At 42.8% G+C, this 27735-nt stretch overlaps 2 protein-coding genes across 2 annotated transcripts in view; one reads left to right on the forward strand and one right to left on the reverse strand.

Moving 5' to 3' along the window:
• Positions 1–27735, forward strand: part of MIPEP (mitochondrial intermediate peptidase) — a 135602-nt gene that overhangs the window by 94750 nt on the left and 13117 nt on the right. The window contains exon 18 of the mRNA XM_007533689.3: positions 2913–2986. Coding sequence (XP_007533751.1) covers positions 2913–2986 — 74 coding nt within the window. The remainder of the gene's footprint in view (positions 1–2912; positions 2987–27735) is intronic.
• Positions 17356–27735, reverse strand: part of TNFRSF19 (TNF receptor superfamily member 19) — a 125181-nt gene continuing 114801 nt past the window's right edge. Inside the window, exon 11 of the mRNA XM_060194705.1 lies at positions 17356–17366. The gene's annotated coding sequence lies outside the window, so the exon portion shown is untranslated. The remainder of the gene's footprint in view (positions 17367–27735) is intronic.

The raw sequence follows: 27735 nt of genomic DNA on the forward strand, positions 1-27735 counted from the left end.
CACCATCAGAACTCCCTATCCCATCCCCCCAACCCCCTTGAAAGCTCTCTCATTCTTATGAAGTGCAGAAGGTGGAAGGTCTGGCTTCGTAATTGCTTCCCTGCTGAACATGAGCGTTGGTGAATCGATCCATACTCCCAGCCTGTTTCTCTCTTTCCCTAGTGGGGCAGGGGTCTGGGGATTCCAGGACACACTGGTGGGGCCATCGGCCCAAAGAAGTCAGGATGGCATTATCTGGAACCTGGTGGCTGAAAAAGAGTTAGATAAAAAGCAGAGCAAATTGTTGACGAATCATGAACCTAAAGGCAAGAACATTACAGATGAAGATTTGGGGGTCTCCATTTTGGAAAAATCTTCTAAGTAGGTCTATTTCAGGTATATCCCAAGGGGCCCATGACTTTACTAGTTTTTGCCTGAGTCTGAAAGATAACATGCAGGTGGGCCCAAGGTATTGTCTAGGGAGATGGTATCATGTCTGGAAAAGGACTAGAAAACTGGATCAGGGAAGAGAGTAGCTCCCAAATATGAGAAAAAGTATATAAATATTGTTAACTGTGAACCCCATCGATTTGATCTGGGGCCTCTATTCAGCACAGGAGTCTATGTGGCCTCTGTATCCCTGTAGGTCTGAACTCACATTCTGTGGTCACAGCTAGGAAAGAACATTGTAGGTTGCACTAATATCAGAACCCATCTTATTTGGGTAGTAGGTAGAGTATGTTATCCAGCCTCCCTTTGGAGTATGGAACATTTCCTACCATTGTTGATCCACATTGAGGGCCAGGTCCTGTAGGGGCCCATAAAGAGGTCCAGTGTGATATTCCTGATGGAGATGACCAGTGACCATGGCAGGAGGGATCTGTTAGAGTTCTAGGCCCATCGTGTGTGGGGGAATCCCAGGACTCCCTGTCTAGGGCCCCACGTGATGGGGACAACTGTCATCTTTTATCTAGCTGCTCTTGTCAGTGTGTAGTCATGTATGTGGATAGAATTGCATTGTCCAGAAAATAACAGGGTAACACTAGACAGCTTGTCCCCAGGTACCATTGTTTTAGAGAATTCCTAGCTAGAACAGACCTTCAAAATCTACCTTTGGGTAGATCACAGACAGGGTTCTCTGTGGAATTAGATGAGAAGTCTAAAGGTGGAGCCAAGATGTCCCTTCATTCTCCTATGCCACCAGCTAGCGCAGTCCCTCAGCTCCACCATTGTGACCCTCAGCCCATTCTTCCTGGTGTGATCACTTCTCCTACCTGCCTTTCCCCCTTCAGCTCACTTTCAGAGTGCTGTTTTTTTTTCCTTAGGTGAGATCTCAGGTCTTTCTATGAAAGTGAAGAGCAGCATATATAATTTCAAACTCTATGCTTTAAAAGATATATTTATAAGAGGGAGAAAAGAAGAAAGAGTTCAGCACAACTCAATATGCCTTATTGAGAACTTAAGCAATCATGTTTCATATGATAAATACGTTAGATATTATGTTCTTTAAAAAAAAAACAAAGGCTACAGAAAAGAAAGAACATTATTAAGAAAATCATATAGAAACAGGCTGGCCTGTGGATCGACTTGCCAATGTCCATGTCCAATAGAGAAGCAATTAACAGAAGCCAGACCTTCCACCTTCTGCACCCCAGAATGAATTTTGGTTCATACTCCCAGAGAGGGATAAAGTATAGGGAAGCTTCCAATGAAGGGGATGAGACATGGAATTATGGTGGTGGGAAATGTGTGGTAAATCACTAATAAAATTAAATCACTTTAATAAAATTAAATTATTAAATCACTAATAATTCTTTTTTTAAAAAAAGGAAAAGAAAATCATAAGTGCAGCCAGGCGGTAGCGCATCTAATTAAATACATATATATTATCATGTGCAAGGACCTGGGTTCAAACTCCCAGTCCCCACATACAGGGGGAAAACTTCACAAGTAGTGAAGCATGTCTGCAGGTATCTGTCTGGCTCTCTTTCTCCCTCTCCTCCTTTCTTCTGTTTTTCTCTGTCCTATTAAATTAAGTAAAGTTAAGAAAATTTAAAAAGAAAAACAATTTTTCTTTTAAAAAGAGAACAACCCCCCATCTTCAGGGGGAAGCTTCATGAGTGGTGAAGCAATGCTGCAGGTGTATCTGTTTCTCTCTCTCTCTCTATCTTCCTCTCCTCTCTCAATTTCCATCTGCCCTATCTAATAACATAGAAAGTGAAAAGGAAAAAGCCACTGGGAGTAGTGGATTCATCATGCAGGCACCAAGCCCCAGTGATAAACCTGGTGACAATAAAGGAAAAAAAAAAAAGCAAAAATACATTTACAGAATTGTACTATATTAAATATAGATAAATTCACATTTATAAGAAAATTTATATACAAGTGGGTTAATACCCTTCAAACTCATCCTATTAAAGAGTCAACTATAATAGCAAAGAATGGAAAATATTATGTTAATTATTTATGCAAACTACATAATCCTTTAAAACAGAAAGCTAAAAATGCAGCGTTCTTTTTTAAAAATTTTTTTTCTACTTGTTGGATAGAGATGGTCAGAAATTGAGAGGAAATGGGGTGATAGAGAGGGAAAGAGACAGAGAGACACCTGCAGCCCTGCTTCACCACTTGTGAAGCTTTCCCCCTGCAGGTAGGGACCAGGGGCTCAGTCCTGTACACTTTAACATGTGCACTCAACCAGGTGTGCCACCACCTGGCCCCCCCCAAATGCAGCATTCTTATATAACAAATATAGCAGCCTACTTCTACTCAATAGAATAATTTAAACATCAGAATCTGAATTTTGGGAGCAAGAGGATGATAAAGAGTAGACTTCCCTGGTGGCAGCAGCTTCTCCAGCAGTGCTGTTCTTGTGATGTTATTGAGGCCTCCAGTACACACGTGATAGGGCCACTAACTGTCCTCTTCTGCAGGGCTGCTGGAGAGCGGTACCGCCGGGAGATGCTGGCGCATGGTGGTGGCAAGGAACCCCTGCTTATGGTTCAAGGTAAGCACACCAGGCGGACTGCCAGCTCTGCAGTAACCTGCTTTTAATGAACTGATTCACCACTTTCTATTACTTTATTTAAAGTCTATAGTGTCAGAGATGAGAATAGCTATTCCTGCTTTTTTTTTGTGGTCCATTAGCCTGTATGATAGTTTTCCATCCATTCACTTTAAGTCTGTTTGTCTTGTTGGGTCAAGTGGGATTCCTGTAGACAGTATGTGGTTGGGTTGCATTTTCTGATCCATCTTCCTACTCTGTGCCTTTTGATGAGTGAGTTTAAGCCATTGATAGTAAATTGACATGTACTGTTTTTGTGGATTTAAGGTATTGCAGTGCCATTATTCAACAATTTTTTTTTTGTTCTGATATATAGCAAGTTTTTTGGTGATGTTGTTCATGTTGATAGGAGGCTTTCTAGAACATCTTTCAGGATAGGCTTGGTGATACTTGCCTCCTTTAACTGTTGCTTGTCTGAGGCTTTTATCTCTCCATCTAGTCTGAATGAAAGTCTAGCAGGATGTATTATTATTCTTGGTTGAAACCCTTTTTCATTCAGGGCTCGATAGAGATCTTGCCGTTCTCTTCTGGCTTTTAGGGTTTGAGTGGAGAAGTCTGCTGATAGTCTTATGGGTTTTTCCCTGTATGTGACTTTTTGTTTTTCTCTTGCAGCCTTCAGGATCCTTTCTTTATCCTTACTTCTTTACATTGTAACTATGATGTATCTTCAGGTCAGGGTTGATTCTGTTTGGGACTCTCTGGGCCTTTTGAATCTTAATTTCCTTTCTGCTGCTTAGAGTGAGGAGGTTTTCTTCTATTATTTTCTCTAAGATGCTTTCTTCCCCTTCCTTCCTTTCTTTCTTCCTCTAGTAGGCCAATTATTCAAATGTTACTTCTTTTGAGATCATCCCATATGTCTCTGTTGTTGTTTTCAGTGTCTCTCATTTTCTCTCTCCCTTTCTCTCTCTCTAAGCTCCTTTATCTCCTTCGTAGTTTTCTCTAACTCATCCTCTTTCTGGCTAATTCTGTTCTGCTTCTGTTAATCTGCTTTCCCTTCCTTCAGCTTCCTTCTTCAGTTCAGCTATTTTTTTTACCTTTCTCAGTTACAGTATTAAGTTGTTCTGTTAGTTGGCTTTTTAATTCAGCTATTTCAGCTTTCAGTTCTCTATATCAGGATAGCTAGGATTTTTGTGAGGGTCTCATCTGTTATTTCCCTACTTCTGATAGCATTTTCTCAAAAGTTTCCTTACTCCTGTAACTAATTCCTCAATTAATGTTTGGATACTTTCCTTATTTTTAGTTGATTCTGGCTTAATTGGAATTTCTGCTGGGCTCCTGTCTTGATTCTTTGCAGTAGCTGAATTAACTGTTTTTGATTTGACCATGTTTTTTTATTGGTGTGATTTGTATTTTTCTGTCCTGTTGTGGTTCAGTTGTTGTATTGTATGAGTACAAGCCACCCCAAACCGAAGTCCTTTCACAAATGAAATCACAAACCTCAGAAAATACAAGAATAGCAACAGAAGAAAAGATTGATGCAGTTCAACCAAAACCAGTTAGCCAAGCAACTCCTCCACTACAAAACAAACATAAGAACAAAAACAAGAGAGAAATAGAAAACAAAACAAGCAAAAAAAAAAAAAAACAAAGCAAGAATAGACAATTACAAAAATCAACTATGAACTATAAATTCTAGGGATAGTGGGAAGAGGAAAGAAAGGAGGAGAGAGAGAGAGAGAAAGGATCTACTCTGAATCAGTCTTCTTCCACAGAATAATTCACAAACAAGCACAAGTGAAAACAGAAAACACAGCAGCAAAAGCAAAAAGATTTTTCAAATTAGCAAGGAGGAAAGAGAAAAGAGAGAAAAAAAAGCAAGCTTTTCCCATAATAGAAAGCATATTCAATCACCAATCAAACAACAACAGCTAGTTTTGGTCAACCCAGAGGGAAACAAAGACAGAAAAGAAAAACAAAAAATTAAAAAAAAAAAAACCTAGCAATTCAGTCTGCAGATTAAACCACTCCAGATTGGCTGCATACAACCTCACTGCCTTCCTAAACAAAGGAAAAACAAACAATTACGAGAAGCAACTATCAAACTCAAGAGGTAGAGGGAAGAAATAAAAACAGATAAACCAAGCCAAGCAAAATCGAAAGAGACTATTCTCACAGCTTCAGCAAAGGCAGAGATTGGTCAGATATTCAGCCACTCAGATAGAGCTCCAGCCTCCTTCAAAAATAGGATTAAAAAAAAAAAAACCTTTCCTTGGAAAAGGGTACTTCTGCCTTCCCTGATGAGCTTGTAATCTTTTTTTTTTAATATTTATTTACTCCCTTTTGTTGCCCCTGTTGTTTTATTGTTGTAGTTATTGTTGTCGTTGTTGGATAGGACAGAGAGAAACGGGAGGAGTAGACAGAGAAGGAGAGAGAAAGATACGAAGCAACTCCCCTGCAGCTAGGGAGCCTGGGGCTCGAACCGGGATCCTTTCACAGGTCCTTGCACTTCGCACCACCTGTGCTTAACCAGCTGCACTACCACCTGACTCCCTGAGCTTAGAATCTTGATAAAGAGATCATCTCCACAGGAGGTCCTCCCTGTCTGCAGCTGGCTCCCTCACCCCTGTGGTGGGGGGTTGGTCTCATGGGGGGGGGGGTGTAAGAAGGAAAGAGCAAACCCCCAACAGGCCAACTTCATGTTACCTTTGTCCTTTTCAGCCTCTGTTTCCCAGTCTAAGGGTGGGTTATAGGGCTCTTCCTTTGTTCCACCTTGACTACCTCCTGCACTCCTCCTCCTCCACTGGCCAGGAAATCCTACCCTCACCGAAATTCCCAGGTTTAAAGCAGCCTCTTGCAGAGCTAATGTCAGGTGTTGTCCCTAAGTCACCATCTTCAACAACACTTGATTCACCACTTTCTAAAGTAAAGCATGCTTATCACACACTCCTAGCAGTGCCCTTTGATGTCCATAATTTGCTTATCTTCTCTCTATCTTGCCTTAACTGGTTCAACCGCTCTCCTCCCCTCAAACACCTTTGGGTAATTAATTAAATGCCTGCATCAGGAGACTAATTATCTTGACCTTTATGTATCTGCATCAATTCTTGTCATACTAGCCCCCTACCATAGGGGCAAGCTGACCTTTAAGAAACCTGTAATTTCTGACATATTTGAATAATGTTCCTTGTTTGGTTTTCTATTTAAACCTTTGCCCATCTGCTAATAGATGAGATCTGAGATCTGAGCACGCTGCAGTCTCCCCGGTGTCTTTACTTCGTGTTGTCCCTTGCGCGAGTGAGAAAGAACCGGTCCGTTAACTTTCTCCTGGAGATCACCCCGCCAGAAAGCCTACAGGTTACTATTGGGCACTTTCCATTTATTAACAGTGATGTTTGCAAACTTATCCCTCAGATGAGTCACTAAAAACTGCATGTAGGAAATAACTTCCAATACTAGGGAATGTTTATTTAAGTGTAGTGACTACCTAGTGTTTTTTGTTTTTTATTTACTTTTATTTATCTGTTTTTATTGCCAACTGGGGTGTGGTGTCTGCACGACAAATCCAAGGCTCCTAGCAACTATTTTTTTCTTTTATTTTGATAGGCTAAAGAGAAATTTGGGGATCAAAGTTGGAGGGCTGAGAGCAAGAGAGCAAGAGAGGCACCTTCAGCCCTCTTTCACTGCTTGTGAGGATTCCCCTCTGTAAGTGAGGACTGGGGCTTGAACCTGGGTCCTTGTACATGATGACATGTGCTCTGAACAGGGTGCACCACTTCCAGGCCCCTGATGAACTAGATTTAGAGAACAGTAGTCTGATGTGCTTCCTACTTAACCGAATCTGTCCCATCAAACACTGAGCATACCTTGTTCCAGGGCTCCAGACCCTTTCTACCAGCCACTCACTCAGAAGAGAGGTGATGAGCACTGCTGAGCTGAACTGCCCCGGTTTAGAATGATTGTAAAAAGCAAAGTAGGCAGCCCAGAAGGCCTTCAGTCTAGGTGGCCTGTTAAGCTGTGTGTTTTCGGTAGCACCTTTGCCTCCCATAAGGGGTTTCTGCCTGGGAGTTGTGTTCTCCAGAAGAAGAAGGCTTTCTCACTAGAGAGTGATTGATTTTAAGTGGGTCTCCTGCATTATTTTCTTCTTTAAGAAGCACAATGAGGTGAGAACTGTTATTAGCCCTATGCTGTTTTTCTTTTCTTTTTCAGCTTCTATATCACTTGGTTATGCCCATTTGCAGTTGATAAGAGTCAGGTTTCCTGCCCATGTCAGCAGACATAAAGATAAGAGCCAGTATTTGAACCTTTGACTTGTGGCAGGAGAGACCACACTTTCTAGCTGTCTGTACTGGTTTACACATATATAAAGTGGGACACTAGTTTAAGGAGTTGTTAAGGGCTCCTGATAATAAGCACTCCCTGATGTGCTTTGTAGCTGAGACACAGTGAGTTGAGAGCAGAAGAGGTGCTTGAGAATCACTTTCTTATATCAGTCAGTGTTCCTTGAGGGACCATCTCTCAGTAGCTCTGACTGTCTTATCCTTTCTGAGACCAGAATTTAAGTGCTGTCTGCACAGAAATATGCATCTCCAAAGAAAAACAGTGAAATCCTTTTCAAAGTTTGTTTTCTGGCTGGTGTGTTTTTCCTCTCAGCATCCAAGAATGTGGCAATAAGCCTTTCAAAAAATTCTTTTCTTTATAGGAAACATTTTTGTCTTAAGAAACCTAATATTTTCCACACCAAAATTCTCACATTCGTGAGAGGAAAAACAAGACTATTATTCAAACCAGAAATGGTGAAGTAAATCAGATTCCAGTTACCATCAACAATAGAACAGTTTTGCTTTTAACTTTAATGTTTTTCCTAATGTGGTTCTGTCAGCTCTTATTAATTCACATCATTACTAACATGTCAGAGGTGAATGGGGGACATGGAAAGAGGTTCTGCCTGTTGTCACTTTACAGAGTTGTAAAGACAAGGATTTGTAAGACAAGACCATTCGTGGCTTCTCATTTTTTCACACATTGCCAACTTGTCCCCCCCCACAGGTTGTCTTAGGTGGTGGCTCAGAGCCTTCACATTGGGGTATTTCTAGGAGTGGCTATTGGATGAAATTACTGGATAGTGCAATAGAAAAACACAAATGATCTAGTTGCTGTCATCCTACCAAAATGCATTTTATATTTTTGTACTTAAATATTTTTTATTTATTTATTGGATAGAGAGAGTAATTTAGAGGGGAGGAGAGGAGAGACAGGGAGAGAGACAGTGAGACACTTGCAGCACTTCACTGCTTGTAAAGCTTCCCCCTGCAGGTGTGGACCAGGGGCTTGAACCAGGGCCCTTGCTCATTATTGAGCAAGTGCTTACTTGAGCACTTAATCAGGTGTGCCACCGCCTGGCCCCTACTTTACTTTTTTGATTTAAAGTCTTAATAGGTAAATATGGAGACTTATATATTAAGCAGCAGAAGGTTAAAAAAAATGGGGTGGGGGGCTGGCAATGGGAACCCAGTTAAGCACACATTTCATATGTGCAAGGACTCAGGTTCAAGCCCTCCTCTCCACCTGCAGAGGGGATGCTTCACAAGTAGTCAAGCAGGTTTGTAGGTGTCTTGTCTTTCTCTCTTCCTCTCTACTTCTCCCTCCCCTTTCAATTTCTCTCTGTCCTATCAGATAAAATAGAATGTAAAAAAAAAAATACTTTCCTTCAGACTATGTCTCTGCCTGGTCAAATGGCAAATTTATTAATGCCTTGACTTAAGACTTATATTTCAGGTTATCTGAGCCCTTTCTTCTGCATCTTCCTTATGCACACAAAGAGATCAGCTGTGGAGTGTGAGCTTATCTGTTTTTGGCATGAGTCTTCATTAGTTCTGAGTCTGTTGGGTTTTTTTCCTGGTCCGTGCCAACAGATGAGCTTCCTTGTGGCCAGATGCCTATCAAATGGAAGTCTTGAGAACAGAACATCTCTCCCTTTTCATGCCTACCTTTGGTTTGCTCCACTGCCATCAGCTAAAGGTTGCTATGAGGCATCTATATCATCTATGTCTCTGAGTGAACTTTGAACCCTGTGTTGAAGGCACTTCACAAGAAAAATCAAAGTTACAATACCAGAAGATCCCCCCTGCAATTTTTTTTAATTTATAAAAAGGAAACATTGACAAAACCATAGGATAAGAGGGGTACAGCTTCACACAATTCCCACAATCAGAACTCCGAACCCCATCCCCTCCCCCGATAGTTTTCCTATTCTTTATCCCTCTGGGAGTATGGACCCAGGGTCATTATGGGGTACAGAAAGTGGAAGGTCTGGCTTCTTTGTTTCCCTGCTAAACGTGCCCCCCCCCCCCGCAAATTTAAGTATATACATAGAGCATTGTATAAGTTTCAGGTATACAGCATAATGATTAGGCAGATTAGTGATACCTTAAGTTTACTTTCCATCTATTCTTAGTTACTGCTCAATTTTGAAATAAAATGCCATTGCCTATGGGGCCATATTATATACTATAACCCATGACTTATTACTTTTTCTTTTAAGCTTTTTTGTTTTGTTTTTCTTTTTGTTTTATTTTCTAAGACAGAGAGAAATTGAGAGGGAAAGGGGAGATAGAGAAAATATGTGCTAGAATATTTTAAATGCACTATGCTTTTTAAGTAGAAACAATCTATTGTTTAGTTCCTGTTGCAAGAATTCCAGAAAATATGTATGTAACTTTCTAGAAAGGAAAGCATGCAGTTAGGCTTGAGTAGCAAGGAATCAGTTATAGCCATTAGAAAATTTAGCTCCTTTTGCAAGAATTCTAGAAAATGTATAACTTTCTAGATAGGCAAGTGTACAGTTACAGGTTTGAGTAGCAAGAAATCTATTACAGCTTAGAAAGAATTGCTTCTTACTATAGCAAATGGAAGAGTGAAGTTATATGGCTGTTAGGGATAGAAGCTATATTGCTTTCATAGTTTGTGGAGGACAAACAGACTACTTATGTAAGATTACACATCACCTTCTGTAGATAACTTTATCTTGTGTTTTGTGTTATCTGAAATTCTTGGGTAAAAGCTTCTTGTTGAGCTCTTAAGATTCTAACTCACCCTTTTATAATCAGAAAAAGGAGCAAACATTAAAACATTTCACCAGCCAGGGGCATATTCATATAATCTCACATAGCATAGATCACATATGTTTCCTGTTTTTAGAATAGAATTTAGTGAAACTCAATTCTCTTGATGATAACCACACAGTTCACCTTTAAATTCTGACATGAGCCTCAGGCCTGAATGACCCCCCCCACACACACACACACACACACACAAGATTGCTGATAGTATTTTTACGTGTCTTTATCCTAATTTTCTCATTGCCATTTGTGATAGCTACCTGACATCTATTAATCAGCCACATATTTTTCCTTGGTCATGGGAGGGGCTTTCTTACTTTGCCTTGAGCTCCATTAGGCTTTGTGGCAAACCTGTGCTCTTAGTTTGCAATCAGTTGTGGTCATTCTGCTTGACTCTCCCCTTAGCCAAGGAAGTACAGTGCCCAGCGAGGCCTCAGGTTTCTGCCTCTGGTGACAGTATTCTTCCTGCTCTTACTCTTCAGCCTTTGCACAAAGAATAGGACGGTGGAGGGACGGGTGAGTGAAAGCCTAAAAGGTTAGCATTCCAGAGGATAGTTCAAATATTAAAGTATTTCTGTGTTTCTCTCCAGAAAAGAAACTGTTGGGGTTTTGTTTGTTTGTTTTGATTTGTTTTGTTTTCCTGTCTCTTTGCCCAGAGGTAAGATGCAAGGAAAGATGCAGAGTCGTCATGTAACCATGTCTTAAAAAGCACCAAACATCAGATAAGACAAAAAAGAAATAGTAGGTAAATGAGTCAGTTCTCAGCACAGCTTCCTCTAGTTTGTTTTTCTGTGTTATTGAACTGACTCACAAAACCCACGGGGCCTTTCCTTAAGCTGATTAAAATCCTAATACCTTATGTTTCTGCATAACTTTATGACTTCCAAAGCACATTCCCTTTTTTGTCCTAATTACCCTATATCACCTCTTCCAACTTACTGCATATTGTTTTTGCTCAAGAAACAAACCAGAGAATGTGACTGATATTCCCATACCCCAGAGAGTATATAGATCACTCAAAGATTATGATTACACAATTTGTAATGATGATTACTCCTTTTCTTTCAAAACCCTCCTTAGTTTTCGGAGCAGTGATTACACTCAGTCCATTGATCTTTTCCATTAAAAGGAGCCAGTGTTTGTGGGAGAAGTCACTGACTCTAAGACTGAGTGTACATGATGTCACAGACAGGGAGAGAACTCTGAAATACAATCATATCTACCAGAGAAGCAATTGGAACAAGCAGATAAAAGAGACCATGCAGGAAGATAGCACAAAGAACATAGCTATGTGTAGTAGCCTCTCCTGAAATAAACTGAATATTGGGCATGCACAAATCTCTGAAGTGGAGGATTTTCAAATAAAGTGTGTAAGCTGCCCTCCCTCAAAGAAGTGGGGTTGTATAGAAACTCCCTTCTACAGAGAACCAATGGAGAAGGGGTGGGGAGGTGTCGAGATATTGTGAGGATGTGGTTGAGCTCAGCAGGGCTCACAAAGCACCCTGCATTCCTGATACTATGGCCTATATACATAATTGTTTTGCCTGAAAGATCCCTACCCATTCCATTCCTTTGATCTATCTTCTTTCTACCCTCAAGACCCTCCCTGCCTGCAGGGTAATATCAATCCTACCAGTTAAAACCCTCCCAACAGTTGCTAAGGAAGTTTCTACCTTTTCAGCCCCCTTTTGCCTTTCTCCATCCCTTTCCTAGCCATTTCCGTTTCCGAAATGCCACTTCTGAGTCTGCCTTTTAAAAACCTTGGCTCTCTGATCAATAAAAAATTGCATTGCCTTGCCGCCATGTGTTTGGTTCCTGAGTCATCTCCCTCGCATCACTGAGTGAGTAGCAGCCCAGACTGGCTCCATTTGAGTTCTCTCCAACCCAGAGAGTACACTCCCGGCAAGAGGCACCCCCACGCTAGCCCAGCAGGGAGGATTATTCAAGCTTTCTAGCAGAGAACTTCTAGTGACAAAGACTTCCCCAGCCATCTGCTCAAGGTCACTGCCAATAGGGTTAGGTCATGACAGTGTTGTGGCATGATGCCCATGGTAGTGCATGAGAAAACCACTTCTCCTATGGTCTCCTTTCCCAAACTCAACCTCACCCTGATCATGAGAAGACCACCAGCCAAACTCAAAGGGCCCTTGTATGAAATACCTAGACAGAATGCCCCATAACTAGTCAAATCATCCTGCACATGGGCATCTGGGCAGCTCAGTCCAGGGGAACCTCAGAAGACAGGCTGTGACTTGGGAATATTGGATCAGTAGCAGCTGTGACAGGGGACCTCGCCATGTAAGATACTGGTGACAGAGAGAGATGGGAACTTCCAGCACTACTGTTGCAAAATCTCAATGATAGAAAATGTTATCTTCAAATTAGAGACACAGAAAAAAAACAACCTCTTTGCTAAGATTTTTGGTAGCAGCACTACTACCAGCTCCATTTCAGGCTGCTCTGTGATTCCTGCTACCACATCTCCCTGTTTCTCCTGCACACTCACGGGCAGGGGAGAAGGCATAATGGTTATGCAAATTGACTCTCATGCCTGAGGCTTCAAGGTTCCAGGTTCAGTAGCCCCACGCCACTATGAGCCAGAGCTAAGCAGTGCTCTGGTAAAAATAAATAAATAAATAAAAATGCACACATATATTTGACTCATAGATTTATTATGATGTAGACTGTGTGTAGCATAACACATTATGCAGAGCTTTGTGGTTTCCAGGGCACATTCATTTTGGCTCTATGTCATCTCTTCTAATTTTGCATATTGTTATAAATTGAAATATATTACTATTAATTTGTTATAAATTGAAATATATTACTATTAATTAATCTGTGACATAAAAATTGAGTTTTGTGGTACAGAGTGAGTATCAGATCCTGCGGGCAGGGCTGACACTGGATGGGCTCTTGGTTATCATTCTGCAGCTCTTAAGAAGGCACTGACTGTGTGTGAAGGCAGGCAGTGGCAGGAGCAGGTATTTTATGTACAGTCACACTGACTGCTTGGGGCAGAGGGCCTATAGACAAGTCACCTGAAGTGGCCCAGCACTAGTAGTAGTGGTCTTGGTAAGAGTGGGGGACAGCAGGTGACCAGGTGAGAAGAGGTCCCCTAATTCCACAAGTGGTTCTGAGGAGCAGTTGCTCTACATGGAAGCAAATGAGAGAGATGTCAGGGATACCACTGGCCCCCAGCTCTCACTGCAAGAGTGGTGGTGATGCTGCTTTGGCTACTGAGAGTTTAAGGGACCCACTGAATGATGGAGGGAGTGGTGGTCCTAACCACTGGAGTATCTATAAGTCTCTAGAAGGGTATGATGGACATCTAGAAGCATTAACAGGCCCCCTGGGCCATCCTGTGCAGTTTAGCAGAACTACCTCATTCAGGCTCTAATTGATAGGCTAATTCAGTTTTTCAAATATTTTGTGTTTTTGACCCAGAATATGTTGTGTTCTAGAAAGACTAATGTCTGTTGACATAATATCTTTGGGTAACAAGCATTGGTGCTTTTACTGTTGTTAATGTTTTTAAATTTTATATAGAGACAAAAGCAAAGAGTATAAAAAAGAGCACGGCACCAAAGCTTCCTCAACATGGGGAGGGGGGTTTACAGGCTTAAACCTGGGTCATATATATGACAGAGGAGCGCACTATCCAAGGGAGCTATTTTGCAAAAAAAAAAAAAAAAAAAAAACCCTCCCCCATTTTTTTAAATTTATTTTTTATTTAAGAAAGGATAAATTAGCAAAACCATAGGGTAGGAGGGGTACAACTCCACACAGTTCCCACCACCCAATCCCCATATCCCATCCCCTGATAGCTTTCCCATTCTCTATCCCTCTGGGAGCATGGACCCAGGGTCGTTATGGGTTGCAGAAGGTGGAAGGTCTGGCTTCTGTAATTGCTTCCCCGCTGAACATGGACATCGACTCCATACTCCCAGTCTGCCTCTCTCTTTCCCTAGTAGAGTGGATCTCTGGGGAAGTGGAGCTCCAGGACACATTGGTGGGGTCTTCAGTCCAGGGAAGCCTGGCCAGCATCCTGATGGCATCTGGAACCTGGTGGCTGAAAAGAAAGTTAACATACAAAGCCAAACAAATTGTTGAGCAGTCATGGACCCAAAGCTTGGAATAGTGGAGAGGAAGTGTTAGGGGGTACTTGCTGCAAACTCTAGTGTACTTTTGCTTTCAGATATATATTTTGCACTAGTTTATGGATACGTGTGAACATATGCTCTCTCTCACAGAACCTGGTCTATATCTAGGTTTTGGGACTTTGTTAGAAAGTCAACCACCTGGGATGAAATTAGAGAATACTATGAAAGGAAAGGTCTCACCCGAGTAATGAAGCTGAAGGGTTGTCATTCCACACGTGAAGTCTCTGGACACAGTCTGAGCTGAAGCATGTTGAGGTGGCAATCGTTGTGTTGATTAGGTTGCGATCGGCTGATGCAATATTATTTGATATGGATTGGGAGAGGCATGCGGGTAAGTGGGCCCTGTCCTAAGGTTCCAGGACTGGGGAAAATATAGGCTCTATAGTGGAAATGTGAGGTTCCTGCTGTCTTAGGGTTCAAAAAGACAATGGATATTTAATGTTATCATCACATTATTTGGGAATTGGGTTAACTTTGAAAAGTCCTTTTGTTAGGGTTTACTGTATAGTACCCAGTATCTTGTATGTAGCTGTGCCATTGGTTGCTTCTGATCTACTTGGTCTAGGATTTTGAGAGAGTCTGCATATCAAATACACAGCCTATATATTAAAAAGACTCAGTCTGTGTTTTAAAAACTTCAAGACATACAATTAATTTTCTCCCCTCATATTAATTAACTAGTGATTTATATTACTACATTTTACTAGGAGTGTACATAAACACCATTCCTGTTGTATGCTTTACATTGGGTTGTTCTTCTCTCCCCCTGCCAAGAAAATTGGATCAGTCCTGCTAGTTTCACGGGCCCACTTGGCCCCGCCCCAAGGAACCCCAAGAGGGTTCCAGAGTTCCAGAGTTCGAGAGTTGGAGAGTTGCAGATTTAGAGAGTGCTCGGCGCTGTCGCGGGGGAAAGAGGCAGCAGAGTTCTGTTTGGTGATTAGTTTGTCTTAGTTTATAAATCGTTGTTCCTGAATAAAGAAATACAGCTTCCCTGCCCAGCCATATGTCTCTGGTCGTCTCTGTTACCCGCCTGTGAAGCTAGCCCGGCCAGCTAGAGCCTCCGAATTTTAACAACAAATGGCGCCCACGTGGACCTGACCTGCACATCTCTCAGATAAGTAAAGACAATTTGGCTACCTATGTACTATGGCCTTCTCTTCTGCTTGTGAAGAGATCTCCAAAGGCCTCTGCTCTTTCTTCACGAGACTGTTTTGCTGTTTCTGAAACATTTATCTCTGGACCACTCTGTGGTTTCCACTCGCTCGGGCGAACTCAGAACAGCCAGCGGGAATAGCCAGCGGGCGGGAGGCAAGGCGCGGAGCTGCTGTTTCCACCTGGCCAGCCGGCTGCGCCCAGACAACCCCGCGCACCGCGCCCGCAGCCCCGTAGCCCGCAGGAGGCTGACGCCAGCACGCAGGAGCCCGATGCCACCACACAGGAGCCCGATGCCAACACGCTGGAGCCCGATGCCAACACGTAGGAGCCTGATGCCAACACGCAGGAGCCCGAGGCCAGCCCACAGGAGCCAGCTCTCCACTGCGTGGTGCAGGGCACTGGACGCGGGATCCCTCCACGCTGCTCAGCCACTGCGAGCAGGGCAGCAGATATGACAGGGCCATGGAACAGGGCAGCAGACATAGCAAGGCCATGGGGCAGGGCCGCCGCAGCCTATCATGGCCGCCACCCCTGGGCACCTCGGCCCACGCCTTCTAAAAGGCTGGCCCGCCCGCCCTCATGCTATGAATTCTGGAACGATCCCGGACCTCCCGGACTCCCGGGCTCCCTGCCGAAACTGGGCACACAAGATCTCCAGCTGCCAGTCCAGTCTGAAGGCAGACAAGCTGGAGTACGCAGAGATTCGTGCAGAGATCGCAACCTGCAATTCCTTGAAGTGAAGCTGCCCAAGAGACCACCACTGGACAACACACCCCCCAACAACTAAGACAGTACATATCTAAATTCGTGTTTGAAATGACATGTCTTCGTAACAAAGGTTTCTCTCCTTGTGCATTAATGACCATGTTTATGTGTATGTTTAAAGTTTGGTAAACAGTAACTTTAAGGCTAAATTCTTACTAGCCAAAGTTAAATGAAAAAGGTTTTCAACGTAATTCTCATAAAGATAAAATTAACTTACATTTAAAGTCTGAGGTAAAAATTAGTTAATAATCAATATATTTTAACTAAGTTGGTCTAAAGACCTGTGCACACCTAGGGTGTGCCTCCATCTTGAATGGGTGTAACAAAAGGTTAAAAGATGTTGTTGATATGTAAAAGTCTCAAATTCCTTCTCTATTAGAAACGTTAGATTGTGCTGTGGTTATGCTAATAACAAGTTTTGTTTCATAGTAAGTAAATTGCAGCCAGCTGCCTTTGGGACTCTAGGCCATTCCCCACCCCCATGCAAATGCCTGTCGAGGCAAGTACGCCCCACAGAGGCAAAAAATGGCCGGCCCCCTCAGGCCTTCCCTTGGCAGCACACTGGTTCTTGTTGCTTGCTTACATGTTTCTCCATGTTTGTGCCAGTTTCTTTTTTTAAAAATGCCTGTACGATATAGGTTTCTGCTCACCCCACACCCTTGATACTGTAGTCATTTAGTTAAAAAGAAGAGGGGGAATTGTTGTATGCTTTACATTGGGTTGTTCTAGCTCTCCCCCTGCCAAGAAAATTGGATCAGTCCTCCTAGTTTCGCGGGCCCGCTTGGCCCCGCCCCAAGGAACCCCGAGAGGGTTCCAGAGTTCCAGAGTTCGAGAGTTGGAGAGTTACAGAGTTAGAGAGTGCTCGGCGCCGTCGCGGGGGAAAGAGGCAGCAGAGTTCTGTTTGGTGATTAGTTTGTCTTAGTTTATAAATCGTTGTTCCTGAATAAAGAAATACAGCTTCCCTGCCCAGCCATATGTCTCTGGTCGTCTCTGTTACCCGCCCGTGAAGCTAGCCTGGCCAGCTAGAGCCACCGAATTTTAACAACACATTCCCACCACCAAAAGACTGTGTCTCATCCCACCCACCCACCCCCACTCCCCACTGGCCCAGGAAGCTGCATGTCTACCCCTCACCACAGGGTTTTTACTTTGGTGCCCTACTTTCAATTTAGTCAGATCCTGCTTTTAATTTCCATTTCAGATCTTCTTTCTCAACTTCCGTTGATGAGTGGGATCATCCCATACTCATCTTTATCTTTCTGACTTAGCTCACTTAACATAATTCCTTCTAGCTCTGTCCAAGATGGGTCAGAGAAGGTGGGTTCATTGTTCTTGATAGCTGTATAGTATTCCATTGTGTATATATACCCCAGCTTTCTTAGCCACTCATCTTTTATTGGGCACCTGGGTTGCTTCCAGGTTTTAGCTATTATTATTTTTTTTAAATAACCAAAGAACTAGTCTAATAGGTCAAGTATGATTAGAATACAGCTTCAGTGCTGGTGTTAGCTATCACCTGCAAATGTGACAACCATCAGGGAGCAGTATCTTTGTGTATTGGCAGAAATACAGCTAACATTGCAAGGAAGAAAGCCCCATAAACAGTGATGGGCCAACAATGGCTTCATAGATTTTTCCTGTAGTCCTATTGTGCGCACACAGCTGGAACAGAAGAGGCACTTTTGCATTTTTACACAGTAAAAGTAAGTCACAGGTGTTTTCCAGCTTGCTCTCAACATGGAATCCTGCAGTCTGGTCCACTACATAATCAGTGCACCCAGTCCTTGGGACACTTATTCCTAAATTGGCTTTTAAAAGTCTCTCATTGCTTTTTTTTTTTTCTTTCTTTCCTTTTTTTTTTTTTTTTTAATTAAATGGGAGTTTCCAGGGAGAGGTAAGCATGAACACAGGACAGTTTCTGCCCACTTAGCCAGTGCGCCCCAGGCATGTGCAGGCTCAGTGCCAGTAGGTGCTGGCTCATACTTGAGAGCCCAGCCCAGAGTACATGCCTCATACTGTGAGTGAGTGAGTGACTGGGTGAGCAAACCAGATATCAGATGAGTAGGAGCAGCAGAGCTGTACTGTTGGAAACCAGTCATTCTCATGGATTTCATGGGTTGCTGATAAATCTCCATCTTCTTTATTTTCCTCAGAGAGGCCTTTCCTGTCTCTTTCTATCTCCTGTTTCTGCCCCACCTTTGCCCAAAGCACACAGTTACTTCTTGGCTCAGTAGCCCCAGGCTTTTGTGACTGGCAAGGTTTGTCGGGCTCTTAGATGAACATCATCTGCTTGACTGTGATTGGTGTTCCTTAAGGACTACAGGACTTAAATCACACTCTGCATGCCATCAGTATTCTGGGAGGTGTCGAGACGAAGAACTGGGTCTTCTCAAAGTGCAAGTTTGCATGGTGAATTAAGAGTCACTTGCCTTGGGCCTAAAAATGAATAAGACTTTGACTGGCACAGAAGGTCAGAAAGAAGCTGTCAGTTTCCAGGAACCACAACCCTAGGCAGTTGCGAGGGTGCCTTGCTATGTAGGGCCAGCTCCAGCTAGTGAGACTTCCCTCATGCAGTTCCAGCCTGTACTTGGGCCAAGTCAACCCTTAAGGCCTTGGCCTTCAGTGCCTCCTTGTGTTTCTCTTCCTCCTGCTGCCATGTGCTGGCCTTGAGGGCCATCCACTCTCAGCCACGCCACCTCTACAGCCTGGCATTGCCCTCACTGCCCTGTACATGGGCTCTCACAGAAGGGGTGGTTCTGACATCAATAAGCAGTAGGCCAGGAAAGAAGCAGGGAGAAAAATCATAGTAGTTGATGATGCCGATAACACAGTAGATATCAGTTAGTGCTTGCTAGCCACCAAGCATTTCAGGGACGTAATAGTTGATGAGGGGAATATGTAGTCCTACACACATACACACACTGGGAACACAGGTGATCTGTGCCAGGACCCCTGAAGGACTGCAGGGTGTTTGCTTTCTCTTTTTTATTTTCCCAGAGTACTGCTCAACCCTGGCTTACTGTGGTGCTGGGCATTGAACCGGGGACATTGGAGAAGTTGAAAGTCTTTTGCATACCTGCTATGCTGTCTTAAGTGCTTGCTTATTCTCTGTCCTCCCCACCAGCTTCCTGTGTGCTCTGCACTGAGGGGTGTTAGCTGGAGAAGGTGATCTGGTAAGAGCATGCACCTGCTTAGACAGGACACCCCCCTTTGGAAGGTTGTAGACCTACTATACTCATAATGAATGTCAGAGCACAAAAGCTGCAAAGCATTCATCAAAGGCCAGAGGTACCCACCCTCTGAATAGCTTCTCAGATGTCCTTTGCTTATGAAAATGACAGAATTCAGGAGTCGAGTACAGTGGGTTAAGCGCATGTAGCGTGAAGTGCAAGGACCAGTGCGAGGATCCCAGTTCGAGCCCCTGGCTCCCCACCTGCAGAGGAGTTGCTTCACAGGAGGTTAAGCAGGTCTGCAGATGTCTATCTTTCTCTTCCCCTCTCTGTCTTCCCCTCCTCTCTGGATTTCTCTCTGTCCTACCCAACAACGACAACCAATAATAACAACAACAACAAAAACAAGGGCAACAAAAGGGAAAATAATTTTTAAAAAAAGAAAGAAAATCATAGAATTCAAAGTCTGAATCAGTCATCTTCCATAAAGACTAAGACAGAAAGAAGTAACACTCAAATACAAGGTCAGCGTTTTCAAAGATACAGATATGTATGAAAGGGCTAGGCAGTGAGGCACCTGGTTGAGTGTACAATTACAGATAAATATGGAAGTGTCTGGGTATATTAGTGAGTAGTTGCCCTCCTGAAAGAAGTTTTTGTTTGTTTGCTTGTTTGTTTTGTTGTGTTCCCCCCCCCCCCCCAATTTTCTAAATAGATGGGCCCTGGGAAGCAAGAAATAAGCCATACTTGTGGAATCTGGTGTCTTTTCAGTCAATGTATGAGACAGTCTATTCCAAAGTGAGGGAACAGAAGCTGAGAAGTATTTTGTATTTACTTTTACAGTGTGGGATGATAGGAGCTAGGTGGTTTATTGATTTATTTGTCCTAATAAGAGGAAGTCAGCCTTGGCCAGGAAGCAAGAGTTGCCTTCTGCTCAGTGTGACTCAGAGGCCTCTACTATTCTTGGATGTGTTTTCCCTATCTATTTTATTGACAGTGTCCTAGTGACTAAATTCAATGTGATTTTTGCTAGCAGCTTCATTTGGTGGGAATGGGGGAAGGTTACTGAGATTCTTCGGGGAAGGTTGTAAACGGAACCTGAATCTGTCTAGCACGCATGCTTGTGTTGCTTCTTGCCTTGGTCCTGCCCATGAGTGTGAGTACTGTGTGTGAATTGACAGGGGAAGGGGTAGGCAGGGGTTTACTGCATGCTCACTGATGCTCAGAATAGACGGCCTCTTATTAAAGTCCAGGCCTCTATAATGTCTACCTCAATGACTGCTGATATTTCTTTAATTTGTTGTAAACAGCATGTAGGTTGTCTGGGGGAGACAGATCAGCTAGTAGAGTAGGATTTATATGTCTGAGGCTCCCTAGTGGATTCCTCCAATACTGCATAGCCAGAATGGTTTGTATGTGAATGTGCTCGTAAACCCCCCCCCCCTTTCTATAAGTGAAGTAGAACCATCTTAAGAAAGGAAGTTGCCTTTATGAAGGAAGTTTGCTATGCAGAGAGGTTCAGTGGGAGCTATTGTTGGCCCCTATTTCACATGTGTTTATAGTAAGGCCTAGAGACATTGCCCTGTGTCCTCAGTTTGTAAAGCTGTTAGGTAGCACCATCAGGCTTACCCCAAGCCTTTCTGTCTTCACAGCCACTGGTGACTCATTGTACTCCCTCCATCCCAGGCTCTAAGCCTGGACTCTAGGTAAACTCATTTGCTACTGTTGTCTTTCTATGAGCAGTGCTTGTTTGGGAGTTTTCTCTGAATAATTACAGACCATCATTTTCAGTGACTATGTAAAGGCAATAGAGCCCTTGTCCTTCTGGGCAGCCACTTGAGAGAATGTTCCTGGAGTTTGACATTTTCCCCCACGGAATTATCTTGTAATAGACCCACTCCAAGAAGTGTGTCAATGAATGTGTTGAAATCTGTGGGCATATACTGCCTTCTGAAAGGAATGTCTGTAATAGCCCTTTGGCTTTTTTAATTGCTTAATGGAAATGGCATCAACTGCTTTTTAGAGAAAGTCATTACAGATGGTGTTCTTAACATGTCTCTTGTTGGTACTGAGCTAAAAGCAGGTCAGAGAAGCAGATGTTATTTTCCCAAAGCTCTTTCTAGTTTGACACCTGGAGGCTTTTAACTTTAAAGGCTGAAGAAGTTAGGCGTTCTTAAGTATCTCAGACAGGACCGATGCCAGGAATACACTGGTGATTTACATTTAGAAAGTACACCAATAGGGTCAGGTGGTGGCTTTGTTGGTATAGTGCTCATGTTACCATGCGTAAGGACTTGGGTTCAAGCTCCCCAGTCCACAGCTGCAGAAGGGGAAGCTTCACAAGTGGTAAAGCAGTGCTGAAGGTGTCTCCTCTTCAAAAAGGAGAGAGAAGAGAAAGGGAGGAAGAGAGGAAGGAAAGAAGGATGGGTGGAATAGATGGATGGGTGGATGGATGAATGGATAGATGGGCTGCCAGGAGCAGTGGAGTGGTACAGACACTAAGCCCCAGCAATTAACCTGTTGGGGAAATAAAAAGGTACATCAGTAAAGGCAAACAAATAATCATAATAACTGATTTAAAGTGGGTTAAAATTTTAAAAGAAAATTGAAATTGGCCTTTGCTAGCCAGCAGTGTTGCTAGAGAGTGTGGAAACAGGGCTGTTTTTCTTGTCTGAGGAGGTCATTTCCTGGAAGATCATTTATAGAAGATCTTCTAGTGTGTGTGTGTGTGTGTGTGTGTCCAGATTTTTTGAAAGAATCCTTTTCCTAAGTTATTAGTAATAATTCACTTAAATTAAAGGATGATCATAACAAAACCCAATTTATTCAGCTTTCCATTAAAGTTTTTTATGTGTGTGGAATAATTCTTCCGTAAGCCCAGAGTCTGTACATCTAAAATATTTGAACAGCATTATCAAGATTTTTTCTATGCCATCATATAGGGTGGGGTATGTTATATGACATATTCTCTTTCCTTACAGTACTACATATGTGTTTGGTTAGTTTAGGTTGTAGAGTCAGGGAGAAGGCTTAATTCCACTGATATTTTCCCTTTAAGCAATCTAAAAAAAAAAAAAAAGCAGAGCTTTAAAGATTCTTAATATCTTGTGGCTAGGTAGTGGCATACCAGGTTGAATGCAAATATTACCATGTGCAAGGACCCCTGTTTGAACCCCCGCTCCCCGTCTGTTGGGGAGACAATTCATGAATAGGTCTGTGTCTGACTTTCTCCCTCACTATCTCTCTCCTTCTCAATTTCTCTCTATTATATCAAAGGAGAAAAAGACAGTCTAAATATCTTTAGTCACAGCTCAAAATTAATAGCATCTTATCACCACTTTCACTTCTGTCTCCCACTTGACTTTTCTCACTTTAGGAAAGAGCTGCAATGGCCTCCTATGCCAATCTTCCCAGTATAATCTTTTATTTGGGGTATTAACCAGCAATACTAGTCTCTACTACTGTTTCTAGAATTGAGTGGGTAGATAAAAACAGTAGAAGCAATAAGAAGAATATTGAGAATGATAGTAGTCACTGCTTCTGAAAATATTTGTCGAGTGTTTTTGATCTGCAAGGACTGTGCTTGCATATGAAACTGTGCACGTTTTGTATGCTGACTCCTTGAGCTCTCCAGACAGTCTGGAGACTTCAACAGTTGATTGCCTGAGGTTACACAGTAGCAAGCAGTAGAGCTAAGATTCAAATTCAGTTTGAATTCAATTCCCAATTTGTGGGTTGGTAGTTTCTTAAACTTCATATGTAGGTCCTATCAGGCAGCTTTTGTGTGCTTCATGTTGTTTTTGAACTCTGGCTTTTTTATAACTTTTTTTTTTTTTTCTTTTTGGTAGCTGAATTGCTTTGTCAATACACTGATGTCTAAGAAGATAATAATGAGTTCTCGCAGCCCTAAATCCTGGGAATAAACACAACAGCAGGGTGTGCTCACTGGGGGTTAATGATGGTATCACTTCCTTTGCATAAAGCCAAGTGCTTTAATAGTGAAGTCAGTCTTTTGCTGAGCAAAAAAGCATAGAGACGGAGCAGCTTCTGTTGCTTTGCAAGACATTCATTGGAGGGAACCTTTAATCCGAATATTGCAGAGCATAGCAGGAATCAATGAAGGGAACATGTTATGGAATCAGAATGAGAACTGAGTGGTTCTGGGATTACCACATGGAGTCCTGGAGGTAAATGGCATCAGGGAATAATAGCTGAGTCAACACAATCCCTAATCTTTGGCTTGTTTGTCTGTTTACTCAGCCCAGCTTCTGAAATAGCTGAGAGCTCCAGGGAATAAATGGAAGAAAGCACCTGCGTTCTCAAGGCTAAGAACTGATTTTTTTTTTAGAGGGTGTGTCCACAGTTTAATGGGTGGGTGTGTTTGTTTAAGGAAGACATCAAGCTTCAAAAGGCAAAATGTTTTATAACACAGAAATAAAATGGTAAATGGGATCCTAAAACCTCAAGATGACATTAAAATAAACTAATGTGTAAACAGAGCATCACATCCTTGGTTGCTGGCACTGAACCCTCTGGGATCCACTCAGCAACCTCAAAATGGAAGCTCCTATGTGAACAACAGCAGGTATTAGCCCAGCCTAGGGGGTAAGAGAGGTTTTTTGTTTGTTTGTTTGCTTGTTTGTTTTATTCTTTAAAGTTCTAAGGAGGAAAAGAATTTCACTTTCTGGTGGGTGTCCTAACTTTCTCAGGAACTGATGGGAGATAGTGGGGATCTAGCTGCAGAGAGGGGGTTGGGGGGTGAGTAACCACAGCCATGTAGGCAGGCAGACTTCAAAGGCTAGCAACTGAGCCATGCAGTTGCCCCAGGCATGGGTGAGCCAGACCTGCTAGGAGGATTCTGATCTCATAAAACTCATGCAGACTTTGTACCGTAAGTCTTCATCAGTCTGCATCCAGTGTGGCACACATAATTATTCCAGCACAAAAAGGAGTCATTAGCTGTTACAATGGGTTTTAGAACTCACCATGAAGTTGGGAATACTCTGGAACTCCATTCCACTGATTCCCAAAGCTGTTTAGGCACTCTGCTTTTCAATAAAGATTTATGTGTTGTTAACATGAAAGAGCTAACCAGAGCACCACTCTGGTGCTAGGTGGTGCAGGTGGTCAAACCTAGGACCTCATGTTTGCAAGTCTGCTACTCTACCAGCTATGCACTTCCATCTCCTCATTATTATGTTTGATTTTTTTCATTGTTGTTATTGTTGTTGATAGAGACAAAGAGAAATTGAGAAGGGGTGAGGTAGATACAGAGAGATAGAGAGAGACATCCACAGCACTGCTTCACCACTTGTGGGGACTGGAAACTTAAACCCAGGTCCTTGCACATGATTACTTGTACACTGTGCTGGATGTGCCACTGCTGGTCCCTATTATGTTTGTTAATGAAGGATTGTCACAGACAACTGGACATCTAGGAAAATCAGAGATTCTATTAGATATATTTTTTAATTAAAAAATATAAACTAGGGAGTTGGGCAGTAGTGCAGCGGGTTAAGCACATGTGGCACAAAGCGCAAGGACCGATGTAAGGATCCTAGTTCGAGCCCCCGGCTCCCCACCTCCAGGGGAATCACTTCACAGGCAGTAAAGCAAGTCTGCAAGTGTCTATCTTTCTCTCCCCCTCTCTATCTTCCCCTCCTCTCTCCATTTCTCTCTGTCCTGTCCAACAACGATGACAACAATAATAACTACAACAGTAAAACAACAAGAGCAACAAAAGGGAATAAATAAGCAAACTATACATAACATGAAACCATTAACCTTTTTTAAAAAAAATTTTATTAGTGATTTAATAATGTTCGACAAGACTGTGGGATAAGAGGGTACAATTCCACACAATCCCCACCACCAGAGTTCCAAATTCCTCCCCTTCCACTAGAAGCCTCACTATTCTTTATCCCTCTGGGATTATGGACCAGTGATAGTTATGGGGTGCAGAAGGTGAGAGGTCTGGTTTCTGTAATTGCTTCTCTGCTGGACATGGGCATTGACAGGTCAATACATTCCCCCAGCCTGTTTCTATCTTTCTTTAGTGGGGTTGGGCTCTGGAGAGGTGGGGTTCCAGAATACATTGGTGAGGTCATCTGTCCAGGGAAGTCTGGTTGGTGTCATCTTAGCACCTGCAGTTTGGTGGCTGAAAAGCATTAAGATATAAAGTAGAAGAAATTGTTTTATAATCAGGAACCTAAAGGTAAGAATCTAGCAGATGAGATTTGTGGTCTTTGAAGTCTAAGGTATATTCCAAGGGACCCATGACTTAACTAATATTTGTCTCAGTCCGGTAGCTGACTTGTAGATGGGCTGTAAGTGTTGTCTGGAAAGATGGTGTCAGAGTTGGGAATAGGACCAGAAAGCTGGATCAGGGCAGAGAGTAGCTCCCAAATATGGGAAGAGTATATAAATGTCATTAAGTGTAAACACCATCAATCTGACCTAGGGCCCATGTCTATCCATACTTAGCACGGGAACCTGTGCAACCTCTGCATCCCCACCAGTCTGAACTTGTATTCCATGGTCATAGCTGGGAACACTCTAGGCTGCACTCATTTCAGGATCAGTCTTCCTCGTGTGGCAGAGTATGTTGACACAGCCTCTCTTTAGAGAGTGGGGCAGTTTCTACCATTGTTGTTCTACATTGAGTGCAAGGTCCTGTAGAGACCCACAAGAGGGTTTATGATGTTGTTCCTGATGGACTTGACCAGTGATGGTGGAGAAAAGGATCTGTTAGAAGTCTAGGCCCATCATATGTATATGGGAATCTCAGGATTCCCTGACTAGGGCCCCTGATGTTAGGGTGACCTGGTAGTGACTAAAAGGGCCATCATTAAAAAGTGCTGGTCTCTTACCCTTATCCAACTTTTGTAGTCCTTACTTTATCTGACAAGGCTAGGCTTAGAGTGATTGAGAGAAGTGAAAAAGGAAGTAGGTGAGGAGAGTATTTAGGTCTAAATAGGAACTATTTGATTAAATACTTTATGTTGTCTTTTTTTAGGTCTTTCTGCTTGCTTGCTGCACTTAGTGAGTCACTGTAGACTATTACGCACTTTTACTTTAAAGTATATATTTCCCCCTAACTTATGCATACATATGAACTTGTGCTTACAAACACACATACCCACAGTGTATTAACTAAATCCTGGTGTTGTACATTGCACACACACCCTCCCCTGGTTTCTCACATCATCACTCTGGCATTATAACTAATTGATCTACCACCTTTACTAGCAAGCCTTTTTGCTTTGCAGCACGCTTTGGGCAGAAACCTTATTTTTTTGCAGAGTATAACAGGCATCGATGAGAGGAACAGGCCATGAAATCGGAATGAGAGCTGAATGACTCTTGGCTGAGCACACCTAACAGAGAGAAAGGCTCTCCCTTCTTCACTGTGGATTCCCTCTCACAGTAGCCAGCTGGCATGAGTTTCTGGCCTCCCCTCCCAGAAGAACCAGTGATCCATCAAGACAAAGAACTGTTTCCCAGGAGAAACCAGGATATACATAGCTGCCCTTTTAAGTTTTTTGTTGTTGTTGTTGTTCTAATTAACAGTAAGAGAGTGCAGGCATACCACAGTTTTACCATCCATGGAGTTCAAGTTGCTTTGCTCTTTGTTGTTCACATGCTTTGCAATGGGTGCTGGGGTTCAAACCTAAGACCTACCTGGGTAAGGATGCTTCCCTATCTCTCAGTCTTCTCATCTCCACCCCCTGCAACTCCTTTTTAAATTTTTTTTTAAATAGACATACTACTCTTCTCTTTTAGACAGGCTTCCTGTTTGCAGTAACTGTACCCATTCCTTCCCAGATGTTCAGGTGATCTGGCCTGTCAAATCTACTTAGTCCTTTCCCAACCAGCTGGGTTAACTCTTGTGGACTTTCTGCTTATGTCTCAGAGCAGGGACCCAACACCACCAACCCTGCTTTGGTTTCAGCAAAGTTTCTGTTTCATTTGAGAATCAAGTACTTTTGCATTTAGTTGAAGGGGGAACCAGTGAGTCTTTCATGGTCCCTGTATTTTGTGTCAACAGTTGTGAGAAGGTATCTTACTTTGCTCTGTGATGAGCTCCTTCTAGTTCATCTGAGCAGCAGTGAGAACCCTGGGGCAACTCACAGCAGCTCTAGCTGCTGAATCCAGCTGTCTCCCAACTGCTAGGGCCCAGAATGTGCATTTCTAGCAAGTAGCCAGGTGATACCCAGGAGGTTGGTGTGAGAATAGCACTTCCAGGGTTAGCAGATCCCAGATTTTTATGAGACAGACCCTTCATCACTATTATCTGATGTATCTTCCCCATAGCCTGGTTATTGTGTCTGCCTTAATTTCATCTTGGGCACTGTGCTACAGAGGAGATGAGTGAGTAAGTG

This window comes from Erinaceus europaeus, chromosome 7, assembly GCF_950295315.1.
Source record: "Erinaceus europaeus chromosome 7, mEriEur2.1, whole genome shotgun sequence".
Lineage (NCBI taxonomy): Eukaryota > Metazoa > Chordata > Mammalia > Eulipotyphla > Erinaceidae > Erinaceus > Erinaceus europaeus.